Source organism: Heterocephalus glaber, unplaced genomic scaffold (genome assembly GCF_053883595.1).
Source record: "Heterocephalus glaber isolate CG9 unplaced genomic scaffold, H.glaber_assembly_v1.0 deba00000546, whole genome shotgun sequence".
Classification (NCBI taxonomy): domain Eukaryota; kingdom Metazoa; phylum Chordata; class Mammalia; order Rodentia; family Bathyergidae; genus Heterocephalus; species Heterocephalus glaber.
Genome location: NW_028258147.1, coordinates 8098554 through 8114839, shown reverse-complemented (window position 1 = coordinate 8114839; position 16286 = coordinate 8098554). Strand labels below are relative to the sequence as shown.

At 38.6% G+C, this 16286-nt stretch overlaps 1 protein-coding gene across 1 annotated transcript in view; it reads left to right on the top strand.

Annotated features, from left to right (window-relative positions):
- Window positions 1–16286, top strand: part of Snd1 (staphylococcal nuclease and tudor domain containing 1) — a 437205-nt gene that overhangs the window by 145281 nt on the left and 275638 nt on the right. The window contains exon 11 of the mRNA XM_004856405.3: window positions 10839–10928. Within this exon, the coding sequence (XP_004856462.1) occupies window positions 10839–10928 (90 nt within the window). The remainder of the gene's footprint in view (window positions 1–10838; window positions 10929–16286) is intronic.

Sequence of the window (16286 nt, the reverse complement as noted above, 5' to 3'; positions counted from 1 at the left end):
TATTTTTATTGAACCATTTTGGCAATAATCAAGCTCTTCACTTTGGCTCTCTGGGCTTTCTAAACTTCTGACCTCCATTTTCTTTTATTGCCATTGACTGAAGTAGAGTCGGGTGGCACTATAGGACATAGCCTACAGATCTCCTCATTGCTTATTTAAAAGTGTAGATCTATGGGAATCACAGCAGACTCACTGAAACAGAGAATCTGCTGTGGGTCTGGCAGTCTACATGTTTCAAAGGACCCAGGGATTTGTTAAGTACACCAAAGCCTCACCGACGCAAGTGATGGCTGCCTTTTGGCCAGTGAGAAAGAGGGTGCAGTGTGTGTGGCCCACCAGTGATGGATTTCTGGGATAACAGGGATCACTTACTATTTGTGTGATGTCAGGTAAATTGTTTAAACTTTGAGCCTCATTTTTCTTGCAGTGAAATGTGAATCATGATCCTTCCCAGGTAGGATCATTGTCAGTGTTATACGTACACAATGGGATTGCATCAGTAGCTACAATTATCATGCCTTAAATTCTAGGGGTTTTCACTCTAAACGATGCCAATAGAACCTTAACATGGGATCAGCAAGATGAAATAATGCTGTTAGAAAAATCTAGATAGTTGAGGGTCACTCAAAACAAAACATTTAAGGGAACTACTTGTCTTACATAATCTCATACCTGTAAGTTTTTTAAAGTAGATTTCAATGTTTTGTTTTTGTTTGTTTTTTATTTCAATTTCTGTTTACCATTTCTTCCTTGCTCCCTGGAGAATATGTATGAATGTGTTGCATTGTAAATTTAGTTCTTACTGGGATCTGTCTCTGTAATAGACTCTGTTTGCTTTTAAGAGATATTTTTGAGTGAGGAGTATGAAATAGAGGTAGTTGGAAAACAGAGCTTTTTCTTTGCAACAACTCCTTTTGAGATGTTTGGCCATGAACAACTTTTGTGTATGGTCTTTTAGATATAGTTAGGTATCTTCAGAAGACATAAGGTATTTTCCATTTGGGCAAGGTGATAACAAGTTTAAATCTTACTCCACTGCTGCCTCCTAGCTTTGCAGTTAGCTAGCTGGCCTGCCTTTTATAGAAATGTGCTACTTAATGTGTTATGGCCACAAAATAGTGGATATCCCTGTGGATTCTGTCTCCTGGCTGCCAAGGGAATTGAAAGGTCCTTGATTGTAAATATGCCCAGGGCATGTGATACAGTTCCTATTTTCTAAGTCCATAATTGAAATGGTAATTGTAGCCTTTGTTTATTAAAATGCCATGTGAGACAGAACTACTGGGACTGGTCCATTATTTACTGTTGGAAATATTATCTGTTTAAGTCTGATCATGTCTGTTCATATTTTAATTCAACATTCAATTTTAAGATCATGGAATATAATTCTGCTTGGCTGTCTTAATTAATATATTATGGTTTGTCTCCTTTTTAAAGCAAGAGTCAAACTTCTTGTTGACCTTATTTATTTGATAGCGCATTTATAGTTAAATTATTCCCTTTGCCCCATGGAAGGATATATCTATGCGAGTATCTTTATATTTTTTGAAGAAAAAAATCAGATTTAATGCATTTCTTATGATGAAAAGAATGGCTAGTTACTGTGCTTGGAAAGAGAAGTAAAAGTATGGTACATTGAGAGGGATGGGAAAAGGCAATTGACGAAGTTAGGAGATTTCCTTTCCCTGAATTTTTTTTTGTTTTTTGCTTACAAAAGTTCCGTATTTATAGAATAATGTAATAAGCATCTGGGTTCCTTTTTCAGTTGTGATATTCTCTGTTTGCTTCAGATCACCCTTTAATATTAAATATTGCAGATAGAAATGAAAATTCCTGAGTACTCATCCTCAATCCCATTTCTTGCCCCCCATCTCACATCAGTAACCACCAGCTTATTTTTCATTTCTGTACATTTTTTATGCCTTTGCTGCTGACATAGCTCTATGAATAATAAAATACTGTGTCTGTTTTTAGTCTGTGTTTATATGGGGTTTTGCTACATCATCCTACAACTTGCTTTTCCTGCTCAATGTTGTTTTCAAATTTGTTTCTTTATTACATTGCTGTAATTCAGCTTAACTGCTCTGAATTCCATTGTGTAACTATACTATCTACAATGTTTATGTGAACATTGGAATACTTGTCTTGCACTTGTGACAAGTTCTAGGGTATGTATTTACCTGTAAGGAGCATTTCCTTATTAGAGGGATCTGTATTCTGAATTTTAACCAAATACTGCCATTCAGCACCATGTCAGCGTGCCAATGTAGTTATAACAATGTATGGTCCCAAAACAGTTAAAGGAAATTCCCATTTCCCCACATTACTACCTTTAAAAATTTTGCCGATATTATGAATGTAATCCAGTAACTCAATTTATGTTTCTCTGATCATTACCAAAATTATACTTTTTTTCCCATATACTCAATGCCTACTCAGAGTTATTCAGTAAAGTACTTTTGTATACTTTTTGTCTGTCCTTCCATTGGTTTGTTTCTTTTTTCTTACTGGTTTGTCAAAGTTTTTTACTGACTGAGTAAATTGTAGTGATTAGAAGAGACTTCCACCAACTCATTCCAACATCCATTCATTTACTTTTGCCCCTACTGCTTCACCAAAACTGTTCTTGTGAAGTTACCAATAACGCACACTTAATTAGATCCAAAGTACAAATCTTAGTCCCCAGCTCAATTGACTGACTTTGCAGCATTTGACACAGTGGGTCATTCCTTCGTCTTCATCACTTCTTGGCTGTCAGGACACAGTACTCTGGATAGTTTCTTGCTCACTGACTTCTCAATCTGATGATTCATTACCTCTTAATGTTAGGTGTCTGAGGACTCAGTTATCCTTCCAGTCTCTTAATTTTAAATGTTACCTACATGTTAGTAGTTCCCAACTGTGTTTCATTTTTCTTCCAAACTTCACATTTGAATATCCAATTCCCCACTCTGGATCTCCACATGGATATTTCTTAGCAAGTCCACAGCTGAGTTCTTGATCTTAACTTCTCCCTCTGGTCTATTCATAGCACTCTACTGTTCTTTGATGACCCTGCCTATTTTATTCTTTTGCTCAGATTTAAAAAAAAAATCCTTGGAGTCACCCTTGATTCTTTCCTTTCTTTAACATCTCATCTTCCATCTATTACCTACTTTTGAAACATGTTCAGTTCTGACTACATCTTACCTCCCTTCAAATAGCACTTTATTGTAACCTACCATCATTTCCTTCCTAAATTACCATCATAATCTCTTGAGTTATCTACCATCTCTACCTTGTTACAGTGTCTTTATTGTGGTGATTGTTTTGTGGTATAGGGAATTGAGCCCGCACATTGATTGATTGATTCACTCATTCATTGATTCATTCATGGTCTTGCTATATCACCCCGGCTGGACTTGAGCTTGTTATCCTTACGACTCAGCCTTCTGAGTAACTGAGATTTACAGGCACCTATTCTCAGCAGAAAGGTCAGAGTGACTTGAAATGTGAAGATCTTTTACCAGCTCACTCCCACACTGCTCTAGCTACCTTGTGTGATATTTGCTGTGTCTTGAGCAGTGCTCATGATGTGCATTGGATGTTCTTTTTGCCTTTCTTCAAATGTTAGGCATCTCATTCCTTGTCTGAGCCTTTGAGAAAATGAAATCATCCTAGTGAGGCCTGCTTTGATTAAATTACCCCTGTGGCTCCCCCCATTTTTCTTTCTCTATTTCACTTATCACCTAATAACAGTCTGTGCTTTGACCTTTCACTTTGTTCATGATGACTTTTTAATAAATAGAATTTTTAAAATCTTGGCTTGAGCCATGCCTACCATTCCCCCCCCATAGTATGTGTCTGTTAGCATTAAGAAATCCAGTGTAGTACTATAGTGAGGCTATTAAGTTTTTTTTTGCGGGGGGGATTGAACCCAGGGACATTGAACTGAGCTACATCCTCAGTCTTTTTTTTTTTTTTTTTTTAACTTTTTATTTTGACTCAGACTCAGGTCTTCCTGAGGAGATAAATTGCCAGGCTGGGATTGAACTCACAATCCTCTGGCTCAGCCTCCCAGAGTACTAGGGTTACAGGCCCGTGCTACCATGCCCAGTTTGAAGGCCATTAAGTTTTAAGACTACAGTTTTTTTAAGGATAGGTTATATAAAAATAGACTTGAAAGGGCTTGAAGCAAGATCCTGATTGGAAATCCCTCTCATCCCCTCCAAATGAATATTGATCAGACTCTCCCAGTTGAGGAACTTTCCAAAAATATCTTCCTGTAAAAATGCCAAATGTATCTTCATATGCTGAGATGTGGGTGTTGGGCCTTGGTTTTGAGGAGAGAGATGGATGACTGAAGTTATCTCTTCTATCCCTAATATGAGTCATTGCAGGGCCTACATGCAATGTCATTTCTCAGGAGGAACAGTGATTATAGCACATATTGGTTTGTGCATTATCTGCCCACCAGATAAAAGCAAACATTCTTTTCTATTTTTATTTTGAAAAAAATATTTCCATGTAAATTACAATCTAAACTACACAGTCCCTTTAAGCAGGCAAGATTCAGCTAAGGTCCTGTTTTCTCAGAATATATTCCATACCTCAATTGCCTCTTAGAGATTTCAAAGGCTTTTACGTACCTGGTAATTTGGAGGAATTGCTTTTATTTTGTGGTTTCTTAGGGACTTCTAATATCTCTCTTGTAAGGTGTTTGCAGATGTCAATAGCTCCTAGCTCTGAAGGGTTAGAGTAACAAGATCATTCTCTTTTCACTTGTGATATCTTATTTTCAGGTAGTGCTATTTGCTCTTTCCTAGCTTCATGAGAGACATATAATCAGACTCCAAAGTTGCTATGTGTTTTATTAGGGTGTTTGTTGGAATACAATTTACTTTCTTTCATTCGTTGGAGGATATTTTGGCTTTGCATAGTCCTGCAGAGTGTCTTCAAAACAAGGTTCTTATTTAGACAACCATTTTTACACAGTGTAGTTGTATATCATCCCGTGATCTTCATTTGAATATTCGTTGGAACTGTATATACTGCTTTCCATTCCTAGTTTTGGAGTTCCAAGTCAACTGACATTCCCTTGTATATCTATAGTGTTTCAGAATATGTAGTGTAAGGTGTAGTGTAAGTGTCAGGTTCCATGACAAATCATAGGGCTATGTATGGCCAATGTCAGTATTTTGTTGAATTCATTTAAAAAAACTATGTTCATTAAAGCTTTTGTAATCAAACAGCTACTCTTAGTAAATAGATTTTCCTCTGTTGCTTCATGAACATGTATACAGTTGGTACTTTTTCCTCCTGGGGGCTGATTCTGATAACTATTGATTTTTGTCTTTATTAAAAAGCCTGTTCATTAATGACACCTAGCATCCTCTCTCTGTGAGCATTCTAACTGTATCAATGAGTGTCATCACTTTTTTCAGACTCATGTAAACCATTTGACCCCTTACATTTGGCCCCTAAATACATCTCTAATTTGTGGCCCATTTTCAGTTGGCTTTCAGCACATTTATGAAATATCTATAATCTGACCCTTGTGTTATTCTGCATTCCCCTAGGCCAGGCAACTCTCATACATCTCCTCACACCTACCCCTGAGCCTTATAAAATTCCCTATTTTGTTCCTCCAGAATTGGTTAGTGCTATAATTGTTAGACAGTAGTTGTTACATCCGAGGATCTTGGTCAGAACTTGGCCTTGCTATTATGTAGATTACCCCACATGGTGTGGAATAAGGAGGTGCCCTCACTCCCTAGGAATGCACCTGGGAAATGATAATGGACTTTATTTTTCCACAAAGGAAGTAAATGGCAATCAGATGGTTAATGTGAAGCTCGAATTTCCTCGAAACTGAAAGGATTATTTACATTCTCATAACAGATATTTCTTGGTTGTCTCAATGAACTGAAATGTTTTATGATGTGTTTGAGACATCAATGCTTAGTTAGTATATGTGAAGAAATACTTATTTTGATTCTTTTACCTTCACTATTGATTTTTGCCTGAGTTTTAAAATGTGACATTAAATGATAAAGGTTCTTTACTTGAGAGTAGTTGGCTATTTAGGAAGTAAAATGTATTAATATTTTCTTTGAGTACAGCGTGGATTATACAGAGACATCTTGTTTTATGAGATGCATAAAGAGATGGCAAAGGCATGGCTAGGTTGGCTAACCATGGAGAATGGGGAGTTGGGACTATATATCTAGCATAAGAGTGAGTTCTTGATTTTCCACCTTTCTGTTTGTGTGTCTCTGTGTGTGTGTTTTAAATATTGACTGCATCGTAGAGATCCCTGAATCTGTATACACAGTTCTAGTCTCGCATTGATATTTCTATATCATTCAGCATGTTTGTTTTTGTAATGACTTAGTCCAGTTACAGTTATTTAGAATGTACTATGTGGCAGATGGAGATATTATACTGGGGAGTTAAAGAAAATAGAAATGGACAACATCTTTGTCGTGTTGGAACTAACAGGCTGTCTGAGTGAGACATTAATACTTTAATTATTAATACTTTTCATACCAATATGTCTAGCTAACATTCTCTTCTTTTTCCCCATTATCTATCAGTTATTTGGCTCTTTATTTATATTTGGGTTTCTTGTATATAAGAAATCATATATTTGAGTTTATGTGTTTATTTCACTCAACATCGTAGGCTCAAGGTACATTACCTTTCCTGCAAATAACTCGTTTGTCTTTCTTTATGGCAGAGTAGTACTTCAGTGTGTATAAATGCCACATTTTCTTTATCCATTTATCTGTTGATGGACGTATAGGCTGCTTCTGAGATTTAGCTGTTGTGAATTATGCATCTGTAAACATGGATATGTTTTTTGTAGTTGTTCAGTGGAAGACTGTAGGTACCTCTCAAGTCCATTTGTTCAAGGGTTTGGTTCAAATCTGATACTTCTTTGTTGATTTTTTTTTTGGTCTAGTTTATGTCTATTTGTGACAATGGGGTATTTAGATCCCCCATATAATTTTGTTGATGTTTGTCTGATTTTTTAAAATTTCCTCTGTTAACCTTTCAAATAATTCAGGTGTGTGCCTTTTGCTTTTCTCCCTCTTTATGCCCCCAGGATGGGCTTTGAGGGAGTTGGGAGTTTTGGGATGCAGTTTGTTGCCTTGTCTTTTCATATTTCTGTTGTTTTTTGTTCATTTGTTTTGACTTGTTAGGTGTATGGGTGCTTATAGTGGAAAAACTGTTTTTAGTGTGGAGGTTTCTTTAGTTAGTTTTCTTTTCAGTGATCTACTCTGGGCTGGGCTAAGTACAGTGCTACCTCGGTTCATATACTTGATTTGTTCCATGATTTTGGAAAAGAAGACCATGTTTGTGTTTGTGTGGGAAAGATGGCCACAGTTGTGTTTGTCACCCATTGCAGAATTTGCAAACAAAAAATTTTGCCAAGTGCTTCTGTTTGCAAACCAAATTGTTTGCAAATAAATGCATTCATGAACCAAGGTATCACTGTGTAGTCTTTTGCCCCATCCTAAGATCTGACCACCTCTTGTTAATTTGAGAGGGGAGGATGCAGTGCAATTGGCCTCACACCCAGTTCTACAGGAATGGAGAACAGTATTCTTAAATTAATCCGGGTGTTGGTATATAGACAAAACCCATTAATAGCAATAATTATGGGAGCCTGGCATTGTCAAGCAAATTAGCAACAATAATGTTGTTCAAGACAAATTGAATATTGCCATACCATAAAAATCAATATGTGACTTTAACCATAGAAAAGAAACCTACAATTATAGTATAAGCACTAAGACAACCCAGATATTAACATATTGAAATATGTACTAAATACAACTTCAAGTCCCCTAATGATAGAAAAGAATTCAACAGTAATAACATAGACTTCGCTATCTAAAGATTAATATACTTTAATGGTTATACTATTACATATATAGGGGTTGGGAACGAGACAAAACAAAAGGAAAAATTTGAAAAATTAAGCAGTGGGAGATGAGAAGGACAATAGATGATCATATTATGGAGTAGAATTATGCTTATAGAATTAGGTAGAGGTAACAGAAGAAAATAGAAGATTAAAAAAAGGGAGGAAAAAGGAAGAAATGACGTGGAGAATAAAGATTAAAAAAAAAAACTTGAAAAAAATGGAGGGAAAAACAAGGGGGAAAGGTGAAGGAAAATCCCCCAGATCCCAGTAAACCAGTGAAAAAAAATGATGAAAGAGAAAAAAGAGGGAAAAATACCAAATAAACAAACACCCCAAGAGTCCAAAAACAGAAAGTAAAATTTCTCTGTTTTTTAATGAGTGGTTTTCTTCCTGGAATCTCAGCTTTGGAGTCCAGCAATTCAGTTTTTTCACCTAGCCTTACAGCCTGTGTGTTTGTGAGGTTCTGCTCCTTACCATTCCAGAGGGCCCTTTACCACAGGCTGTAGCAGTGTCCTAGCTGAGACGAGTCCTTGCTCATGCCAGTAGATAAGGCAGTCACATCCCACATCTACACTGGATGCAGGCAGTAGGCTGAGGGCTCAAGTACTCAATGCTGGCACTTTAGGCCCAGCATAGCTCAAGCTGTGCCTGGCCTACCACTTCAGAACATAGGGCTTGTGTGCTTCTTGGCCAGAGCTTAAACCCCCCAAGGGTTCTCTTTCCAGTCTGCTCCTATCCATGGGTGTCTCCTGGGGCTGTCTCTCACCCAGTCACTGTGGAAGAGTAACACTGGGAACCCTGAAGCCCTCCCCAAGCTGTTGAGTCCCAGATTCAAATGATCAGTTCCTTCCTGAGATGGTGCCCCACCAAGCACTCTCCAGCAATATGGCACTTGTGCTGGGATCCCTGCTCAGTTGTTGCCTGCAGTATGGAGGAAGAGTTTTACTCTCTCACTGTAAAACCCTGCACTGTCTGTACAGATCACAACAATGGGCTCCCCCTGGGGCCTGCATTGCAGGCTCAGTCCACCACCATCATTTCTCCGTGGAGCCTCCAGCACTCACCTTGCTTCTGCAGAGCAGGGCTCCCCCACAAGCCAGGAGCTAGGAGCTGAGATTCTTCCCCCAAACTTCCTCTGTAGCTTTTAATTTTCCTGTCCATTCCTTCCTTATTCCTGGCTATCTGCTCTTTTTCTTCTTCTTCTTGTTCTTCTCCTCCCCCTCCCCCTCCTCCCCCTCCTCCCCCTCCTCCCCCTCCTTCTTCCTCCCGAAGTTATTATTTTCCAGTGCATGGATTCTGCATCTTGGACAGGCTGAATTTTGTTGTCACTCACCTCTCTGCCATCTTGATACTCTGCCTGCTTTGACTAGCTGTATTTATACCCTGCTCTAGATGTGTTCATTGTTGAGGACAGGAGACTTTGAAATGGGGGATATAGTGTTGTACAATCAAGGACCCTGAGGCTCAGTAAAAAGGACGGTCAGTAGACAAGCCAGAACATCCGGCACCCTGCTGGCCCCAGAAAAAGCTCAGGTTTCCCCTCACATTCTTATTTCTTTTTTTTTTTTTAATTTTATTTTATTGGTACATTTTAGGTATACAATATAATGACATTCATCATTGGAAATTTGCACCTTTACATACTTTCTTGGTTCTTATTTTTCCCCCTTCCCCTGCCCTCCCTTCAACCCCTCCCAAGTCTACAAAGACTTTGTTTCCATTTTTTTGTTTTCTTATATTAATTCCATTCCCCTCTTTCCTTTCCCCTACCCCCCCACTTCTCCTTCCCCTTTGCCCCTTTTCTTCTTATTTCACATTATCTATTATACCTTTTAGTCTTATTTACACTTTCAGTTTCTCACACTAGAGAAGCTGTTCGGTATTTATACATGTGTGTCCTGTTCTCTTATTTCTTATACATACTCACCCTATCTCCACACCCCCCACAAAAGGCAAACATCTGGAGACTTCTTATACCTGTCATTATGACTCAGTATTGATCTCCACTCTTTTATCCCCTCTCTGCACTCTGTTGTCAGTTCGTGTTAACTCATTTCTAAAACATCATCTGAAAATAACATTGCTCAGAGCAGTTATCTTTTTGGGAGGAGTCTAGGATCCATGAGATGATGTGTGTGCACGTGCATGCAAGCCTGTGTTTTACTCCTTTCTCCTTTTCTTCTTTTTCTGTGCTCTCCATCTCTAATTTTCTTCCTTGTTTTTTCTTGTCTGCACACTCCCATTAAGTCCTACCTTATCAGTGAAGTATTTCCTGATTACTTCTTTCACTTCCCTGAACTCTTAGAACATTTATTCCTTAGTATGTCTCACATTATTTAGCACTAATCAGAACTGCTTTGTGTTGCTATTTTATATCTGTAGCATTTCTTCTATTACTATGCTAAATTCCAAGATTTTGTGTCCAGGATATATACATATATTCATACAATGCTTTGTTTGTGCACAGGCGCACACATTGCTACAAGGGTCCTACTATTTTTTGAACTTTTATATTAAAATTTGTGTAGCTGTTTTCTTGTTGATGAACACTTGTTTTTAATCTTGGGTAATCACAAACATTCCATTGCTTATTTTTGAGCTTATTTTGTGAGTTGTTTATGTTTTATTTTTTTGAGAAAGGATCTTGTCATGTAGTCGAGGCTCGCTTTGAACTTAGGATCTTCTTGCCTCAGCCTCCTGAGACCTGGGATTATAGACATGCAGTGTCATACCTGGCAAGCTTGTCATGTGAAAAAACGACCCTACTCCCACTAAACTATTTCAAATATTTATTAATAATTTATTAGGTGTCTAGCACTTACATGTTTGTGATAGTGGGAGATAGCCAATTTCACATATGTTCCAATGTATTGAACTATTGACTCTGTTCTGTTTTCATTCCTGATGTATTTTATTTTGCTTTTAGGATAAGAACAAGAAACTACGACCTCTGTATGACATTCCCTACATGTTTGAGGCCCGGGAATTTCTTCGAAAAAAGCTTATTGGGAAGAAGGTAAGTGATGACCAAATAATATTCACAAGGGGTTGGACTTAACCCAATTCTTTTGGAGGTGATTATTTTACACTTGGCCCTTTCTGGGCCCCTTACCAGCACATGACACTCTTCCCCCAAGTCAAGTGGAATTACTGTCATATGAGAGAGGCGTGTCTCTTGTCAGGAAGTGGTACCCCGTGGGAAAAGCTTAAAATTGAGGCCCTGACCACAGTTTGATTGCTAGTGCTCTCACGGCAGGTTCCAGGCTCAATTCCAGTTTCAATAATTGCATATTGCCCTGAGCTCCATTCACTTGGCTCTCTTGTTCTCTTCAGCCACCTCCATTAAAAGTCTGGGGCTGTGGGATTTGCAGGTGAAAGAAAGTTGCTGCTTCTTTATGTTTGCCTTACTTCTGAGGGATAGGTTGGCTATAGGGGAGGGGAAGTTGAGCTCCCCTAGAACAGGAGAGAAATGCAGGTGTGAAATGTACTACACCATGAATGCTATTTCTGCTTCTCGGGCTTGTAAAATTTCCTCTAGCCTTTCATGCAGGTGCTGTGGGATACTTTAGAGGGGAAAAGATATGTGGCTTTCTCATAGTTCCTGTGCAGATTTTTGTATAGCATTTGACTGTAGTCTGGTGTACTAGCTTGGCAACTCTAGGTTGCATTTTCTAGTATTCTTAGAGCATAATATTTACGAATATTATGAGTATAGTGAGCTTTTTAAACATTTCTTTTTTGCCTCACTTCCCCACTCCAAAAGTCCTGTGTACTTCTTTATGTTCTGGGTGAATGAAGAAAATAAAAGGAATGGTTCCTTTGATAGCAGTTGAGAGAAATGCAAGGAAGGATTATAATTCATGTTTTCTGTACTTTGCTTCAATTGAGATTCTAGGAGAAATAATGTATTTTGGTTCGATTTTTATTGTAGCTTTAGAAAGTTAAGGCCAATTTTTTTTTTTATGCCTGTCTTTAAAACATTAAAGCCTTATTAGCATTCCTTACCTAAAGTATTGATGTTGTGACAAGTTTGATAATGATCTGGCTTTTGGACTAATGTCAAAGTAATGAATTAAATATAAGTAAAAATATAACCAGTTTTATTATATACCATAGTCACTAAGGTGATAAATTACAGTATGAGATTCTGAGGTTAGATATAAGATGAAATTGCTAATTTTCAGGTAGAAAAACCAAACTGGATTTCCTAAAATGAGTATTAAATCTCCTCAGGTTCCTCCAGAAAATAGGGTCATTTGTCATTATATAAAACTTGACAGAATGCTGTATTCATTCATGAAGTGTAGTGCGAATGATGACTTGAAGTCTCTTTCAGATTCTAGATCTGCTTTTATCTGATGTAGTGTCTGACATCTCTATTTCGCCCAGTTGATATCATATCACTCATTTACTGGCTCATAAACAGTTACATGTAGACAACCAAGGAATTTCCTCACCTGTGTGAACTTTTAAAGAAACCCATCCAGAGTCACATGGCAAGAGTGGCAGCACACACTGAATTCCTGTGCAGCCAATTGAGTACAGGTGTTGAGGCACCCACCTGGTTTCTTTGACGATTGCCCTTCCCTCATTCTCTCTCATCCCTGGGAACATAGATCACACCTTCCTGCAACCACTACTAAATAGTCCTGGAAGCTTAGCCCGAAATTCTGCTCTCAAGGACGGTGTGCCAGGCCACTGTAAAGTCCTCCATCATAGAATAAAAGGAGTGACCTCAAGTGTCAGGTATGATGTCAGTTCTTAAGCAATTAGGCCCTTCTTAGTAAGAGAAACCTCGTTTATTGGTTCCTGTGCAACAGAGTTGATTGGATTCTATTTGTGCTGAGCCTGAGTTTTGTCCCCCATGGTGACATTGTATAAATGATGAATACTGTATCCCCACATAGGGAGTCAGATGCAGCTCAGCTCTGCTGGGCTGGAACATTCCTGGTGCAAACTGCTTTTCCTGACTCACCACCTGAAACCACTTGCCTGTCTTCTGGCCCCATCAATTTCGGCAGTGAACATCCTTGTGCTGCTTCATCTGGGAGCAGGCAGGGCAGTAGCTGCCTCAGGGGGGTGGCTAGCACATCATTGCATATTTCCACAAATTCCCTTCAGACCTCTGCAGCTGTTCAGAATGGCACATGGTGATTAAGAGCCACCATGAGGGAGCATGTGTGCCTGTGTGCACAGAAGCTGATTAGGGCACCCTCTCACAGCTTAAGAAAGATAGAGGGGTAAAATCATCTTTTGTCTAGACCTTCCCAGAGAGTCAGTCATATGATAGTTTTGAAAGATGTCTACAATGAAGAGAAATAAGAGTGAAGGTAACCTGCTAAGGTGTTTGTTGGATTTGATGGCCTCCATCCCAGTTACGGAAATTCACATTGATTTACTTCTAGATTTATTTCTGGGTATGTGCCTGTCTTAGTTACTTTTCTCTCATTGCTGAGACAAAATTAACACTCAAAGTTAAAGGGTGAAAGGTTTATTTGGCTTACAGTTCATAGAGGTTTAGTCCATTGTTGGATGGCTCTAAGATATGGCAAAAGGGTGTTGCTGAGAAAAAACAGTTCACGGCAGATGGAAGCAAAGCAGCAAGGGAACTTAACAGCATCTTACTGCCCCTTTTATCTTATTCAGACTATTTGGGGTGGGTAGCACTCACATCCTTAATCCTAGTGCCCTTGGGCCTAGCCCCACCATGAATCAATCACACACTCTACATTCAGCCACCTCTGAAAAAAGCACGAGGCTTTGGGGGCACATCTATACATAAGGCATAACATTGCCATAATTAAGTATATTGCTCTTGGAGACTTGGTTTGACCATTCAGAAACTGAGAATATTATTTGTGCTCCCTCTCATGGAGTTGTATTATGAGAACCCATGATGATGGTCTTTCAAGCTTGTCCAGATGCTAGGAAGGTGAGTGGTTGGGAGTTGCTTAATATTCCAGTTTGTTTGTTTTTTTTATAGAGCCTAGCAAAACTCTGCTTTTTCAGATTTATTCCGGGCTGTGAAATAAATCAGCATGTGACTGGCATCATAATGGCAATATTTTTCCATGGTTTTATTGACTTTACTGCCTTTTCAACCCATTGCACAGATTCAGCTGGCATCTGATTAGCTGTGGTATCAGGGCTTTTGCTTCCCCAAAATGAACGTGCTTGTGTTAAAGTGAGTGTGTGTTTTTGGAAGTGAGGGAGTGGTAGAACACGTGCACATCCTCTCACCCTCCCCATCTCCTGTTTACCATCTGCCATCCTTTTATGAAAATCTTGACTAAGAATATTCATGGTAAATAACTTTGTTGCTAATTTCTTCTGTTGTTCATGAAATAGAATCTGATAATTTCAACATGTCTTTTAATTTTCTAGAATGATATCCTAGGTGTGTGAATAAGGTGATGAGATTGATGTCCCAGAACCAGGGTCACCTCCCTATTCTAATATCAGGAGCAATTTCTCTCTGTGTATTCATACATTTCTCTTAATATTTGGAGGTCAGCCTGTAGCAAGCAAGAGTTTGCACAGCCTTGTTATTTTACTTTCAGTAGAACAAGGTAATTAATAACATCTTCAAGGTACTGAATCTTCATTGGTGTTTTCCCTGCAGTTATCTTACAGAGTATCTCAAGTCAAGTCTCAAGATTTTTAAAATCCATGTGAAGCAGCATTTATAAGTGACATATGAATCATTCCTATAACTCCTGTCCCTTAATTGCAGAATTCCTATCACCATGGGAACGATTGTGTTCCAAGTTGGAGCTTGCTTCAACAATTGGAGGGTCAAAGTTGGTGGAAGAGACGGAGTTTAGGATTTGCAGGAAGTCAGAGTACTGTTGCCTCAGGGCTGGCAGTGGAGGCTCGTTGCCAGCTGTCCTATCACCAGAGACCTCAGGCCCAAAATATATGCCTGTTTCTTAATATATTTTTTACTATTTCTTTGAATAAGCAAATGTTAGCTAGGAATGGGTCTTATTTGTAAACTAGTGGCTGCCTTTGTATCGTTTCCATGCTATTGAAATCTGTTCTGTGAACTAGTCTGGCTTTTCTTTAGGCACGTACAATTGGGCATTTTTCTTGATAAATGCAGGCATTTTGAAAGTTATGGCACTATAAATCATTTACTGAGAGTTATTTCTGTCCAGATTGCTTTAGATTGTTTTCTTTTAAAATCTACCTTTTCTGAGAGAGATAGTTTTGGGGTGTGGAGCTGGGAATTGTCTCCACGAGTGTCAGACTTATAAATCCAGTGTGTCTGAAACTGACCTCATGATTTTTTTTTAAAATTCTTTTATTGGCACATTTTAGGTATACAATACATTTACATTTGTCATTGGGAATTGTACCTTTACATGATGCATCTTGGTTCTTATTTTTTCCCCATTCCCTGCACTCCCTTCACCCCTCCACCCTTCCCTATTTACAAAGACTTTGTTTCCATTTTTTCCATTTCTCATAATTTTTCCTTTCTCTTCTTTCCTTTCCCCTACCCGTCCCACTTCCGCTACCCCTTTGGACCTTTTCTTCCAATTTCACATTATCAATTATTCATTTTAATCATTGATACATTTTAGATATACAATATAATGACATTCATCATCAGGAATTTGCACCTTTACATAATCTCTCTTGGTTCTTATTTTTCCCCCTTCCCCTGCCCTCCCTCCAACCCCTCCATCCCTCCCTGTTTACAAAGACTTTGTTTCCATTTTTCCATTTTCTCATATTAATTCCATTCCCTTCTTTCCTTTCCCCTACCCCTCCCACTTCCCCTTCCCCTTTGCCCCTTTTCTTCCTGTTTCACATTATCTATTATACCTTTTAGTCCTTATTTACACTTTCAGTTTCTCACACCAGAGAAACTATTCTGTATTTACACATGTGTGTCCTATTTATTTCACTTAAGAGTATTGCCTCAATGTGCACGCATTTAGCTATAAATGTCTCTAAGTTTTCATTTTTTATGGCTGAGTAGTACTCCATTTTGTAAAAAAAAACACATTTTCTTTATCCAGTCTCCAGTTAATGGGCATTTGAGCTGTTTCCAAATTCTAGCTATTACAAATTGTGCTGCTATGAACATGGGTGCACATGTATCACCATGGTATGATTCTTTTACTTCTTTGGGGAAGATACCCATCAGGGGAATAGCTAGGTCAAATGGGACTTCCAGTCCTAGTTCTTTGAGGTATCTCCATACTGATTTCCACAGTGGTTGCACCAGTCTACACTCCCACCAGCAGTGGAGGAGCGTTCCTCTTTCCCCACATCCCCCCCCAGCATTTGTTATTGGTTGATTTCTTGATAGCAGCCATTCTTTCTGGAGTGAGGTGGAATCTCAGCATTGTTTTCATTTGCATCT